The 3,371-nt window shown below is 37.5% G+C and overlaps 1 protein-coding gene across 1 annotated transcript; it reads left to right on the forward strand.

Moving 5' to 3' along the window:
- The first annotated feature begins 528 nt into the window (after positions 1–528).
- On the forward strand, positions 529–2,004 carry LOC105555822. Its single transcript, XM_012002863.1, has one exon. The coding sequence runs from the start codon at positions 529–531 to the stop codon at positions 2,002–2,004; it is 1,476 nt and encodes a 491-aa protein (XP_011858253.1).
- The last annotated feature ends 1,367 nt before the right edge of the window (positions 2,005–3,371 follow it).

Below are 3,371 nucleotides of genomic sequence, written 5' to 3' on the forward strand. Positions count from 1 at the left end.
CAATTTTTAGATGGTCAATAAATATAAGAGAAAAACTGAACAGGCATCCTGGAGTGAGGCAACAATGCAAATTGCAATGGAAGAATCCAAAACTACTTCGGTTTCCGCGGCTGCAACGAAGTATGGTTTCACGCTCTCTACCTTGCAAAGACATTTAAAAAGGGAAGTTGTGAAAAAAAGCTAGGAAGATATCAGAAAGTGTTTAATGATGCACAAGAAGTCGAATTATTAGAGTATGTATTCCATGTCGATGATCTTTTCTATGGCCTGACTAAAACTGAGTTTTTAAAACTTGTGTATCAATATGCAGAAAAAAACAATATTGTTCATCCTTTTAAAGACGGCTGTGCTGGAAATGACTGGTATATAGGTTTTAAAAAACGTCATCCTAATTTGACTATCAGACAGCCAGAACCAACGTCGATTGCAAGAGCACGAGGTTTTAACAGAGCTCAAGTATACAGATTTTTTGATTTATTAGAAACAGAAATAGATAAACATGCCATTAACGCTACCCGGATATACAACATGGATGAAACCGGCATTCAGACAACAAGTAATGAGCCTCCAAAGATATTGACAAGAACCGGAAAGAAACAAGTGGGTGTAATTTCAAGTACGGAAAGGGGAAAGTTAACGACTATTGTCTGCTGCTGCAACGCGGCTGGATCATTCATACCCCCATTCCTCATTTACGGTAGAAAAAGAATGGTTAGTAGGTTATTAGATGGAGCACCACCTGGCACCAATGCTACTTGCACAGACAACGGCTGGATCAATGGACCTAAATTCTTAGAATGGCTTCGTCATTTCGTCGACATTACCCGCCCAAATCCAGAGAAAAAAGTAATATTGGTAATGGATAACCATGAATATCATATATTTCTTGAGGCTTTAGAATATGCGACACAGCATAATGTAATTTTCGTCTCGCTGCCTCCTCACACAACACACCGCATGCAGCCCCTGGACCGCTGCGTTTATGGACCGTTCAAAACCTATTTTGAACAGGCAGTTTCCGTTTTTCAAAGGAGCCATGTTGGTAGAATAATTTCTCAATATGAAGTGGCTAGACTCTTTGGCGAAGCGTATTTAAAAACAGCCAGTGCACATAATGCCATCAAAGAATTCGAGTCTACTGGAATATGGCCCACAAATCGGCATGTATTTAACGATTCAGACTTTTTGCCATCCAGTCTGACAGACAGGGCTCTAGTCGTTAAAAATACACACGATGATGCATCCCAGTTCCAATCTGCTAATATTGGTCGTCTTTCTAATGAGTCTGACCGCATTGTTTCTCCACCGGTTTTGGAAAACGTAGACCACAATCCCATTCAAGTCCCTGCAATTGCCACACAATGCACCACCAGGAAAACAATCATTGCCATGCCCATGGAAACTCCAACTTTGAATCTTGATGAGGAAAAGGAGAACAATTTTATACCTACACAAGTTTCGTCTTCCGATATAAGTGTTGAAAAGAATATCGATCCAAAACCTATTGAGATGTCATTGGCGACTAATTCTCTTGCAGTTTCGTGCAGCACTAAAAATTGCAACGACCTTGCCCTTACAGAAGTAGCACCAAATTTTAAAAAAGAAATTCCGACTGATAAAGTTAGAGCCTCGTGTTCTACACCAGTTAGTGCCAATTCACTCCGATCAGTAGCAGATCCATTGACACCTACACCTATAACTCATGTAAAGCCTATAGATATCAGACCGACACCTAAATTGAGCCCAAACAATATAAACCGCAAGCGAAAAATTCAAAGAGCTGAAGTATTAACTAGTTCACCGATAAAAGAACAACAAAAAGAGAAGGAAGAAAAAAAGAAACGTGGTACCAAAGCTGCTGTTACGAAAAATTTGAAAGATCTTCCTTCTACAAGTAAAATAGGCAAATCTAAAAAGAAAATAACATCAAAGAAAAACCTGCAAAACAGTATTTTTGTCTTGTTTGTACTCGTTACTCGGTACTCGTTATGGGGACCCATCTGAGGAAGATTGGATCAATGTGGAGACTGCGAAGAGTGGGCTCATGAGGCTTGTACTAGTTATTCAGGAATCGGTTCCTATTTTTGCGATTTATGTCAAGAATGAGGCGATTGTTTTATTTTTTAAATATTTTTATTTCTTATTTTATTAACAAAAGTACCTAATTAAAGTTTGTCAATTTAATAGTCATGTAAGTCTAATGTAAGTGTTGCTACATTTATATGATTGAGACTTTTATATTGCTAAAGACTGATTAAATGAGTCTGAGATTATTACTTGAATAAGTATAAGTTAAAAGAGAAAGTTATTTTTTATGACTTTTTATGATTTTTATTTTTTATGACAGTTAGATACATAACTGAAATTTCAATATTAGTTCTTAAAAAAAGAGTGATATGTGTACTGTGAGTGATATGTGGGCAATAAACAGTCTAAAGTTATTCTTTAATTCTTTTATGAGTGTAATTTTTTCTTTTGTTTGTTACCCGCTTTGCCCAAACGGCTTACATGCTTTAGGCCCCCTATTAGGGCAAAGCGGGTTTTTGAAGAGTATTTAATTTTTGATAATAAATAATTATTTGATACAAAATGACACCATCATGTTGTTTTATTTTTAAGTTCTATAACTCTCCTATCGAATAAAATAAAAACTGTTATAATCAAACAAAAATTTAAATTTTTGGTTCTTTAACGTTAGCTTACCCGCTTTAGGCCCACCTTCCCCTACATACTGCGAGTCATTATCAAATCTGGTTTTAAGGCCCACCATGGTGTTTGGTGTTAATGATAATATTTTTTCTTCGCAAGGAGTCAAAGTCACGGCACACTGACCACCACCGGTTTTCGTTTGCTCACTTTTGAGCAACGAACATTTTGTGCGAATATTTTTTTTATTGTATCATATTTAGAACGAATCGTTTTCGTCGTGCGAGGAAAATTTCCCGAAGCAGCATTAAATTCATTGCAAATTTTTTCCCAAGCTTCGTTTTTATCTTTCCACGTTGTTGCGTCAGTTTTTTTATTTTCGACAATATGTTTATATTGTAATGTAATGTCTATTAATAAATCGATCTCAGTTTTTGTGAAATTTACTCCTCTTTTTTCCTTCTCCATTATATTGTTACGCTCGCAAGGAATCCTGCTCACTAACGGAAAGCGGCGCCCGGTATCGTGGCGGGTTGCCACGATACCGATCGGCAACTATTGTTTATGTAATCAATCGATACATTCGAAGCTTGGCTCTCGAGCTGTGCTGACGTGTTTGAATTCTAATAAAGTTCCTCTGTTCTTGTTCTTCCTAACTGGTTTGTCTCATTGACGCGTACGTGCGCGGAAGAGTGCCCGGCACTCTTCCGCGCACGTACGCGTCA

This window comes from Vollenhovia emeryi, unplaced genomic scaffold, assembly GCF_000949405.1.
Source record: "Vollenhovia emeryi isolate VEMERY1.0 unplaced genomic scaffold, V.emery_V1.0 DF940685.1, whole genome shotgun sequence".
NCBI classification, from domain to species: Eukaryota; Metazoa; Arthropoda; class Insecta; order Hymenoptera; family Formicidae; genus Vollenhovia; species Vollenhovia emeryi.

Bases quoted from the DNA above. Each gene is read 5' to 3' on its own strand.
- LOC105555822 (XM_012002863.1), top strand. From the start codon at position 529: ATGGATGAAACCGGCATTCAGACAACAAGTAATGAGCCTCCAAAGATA.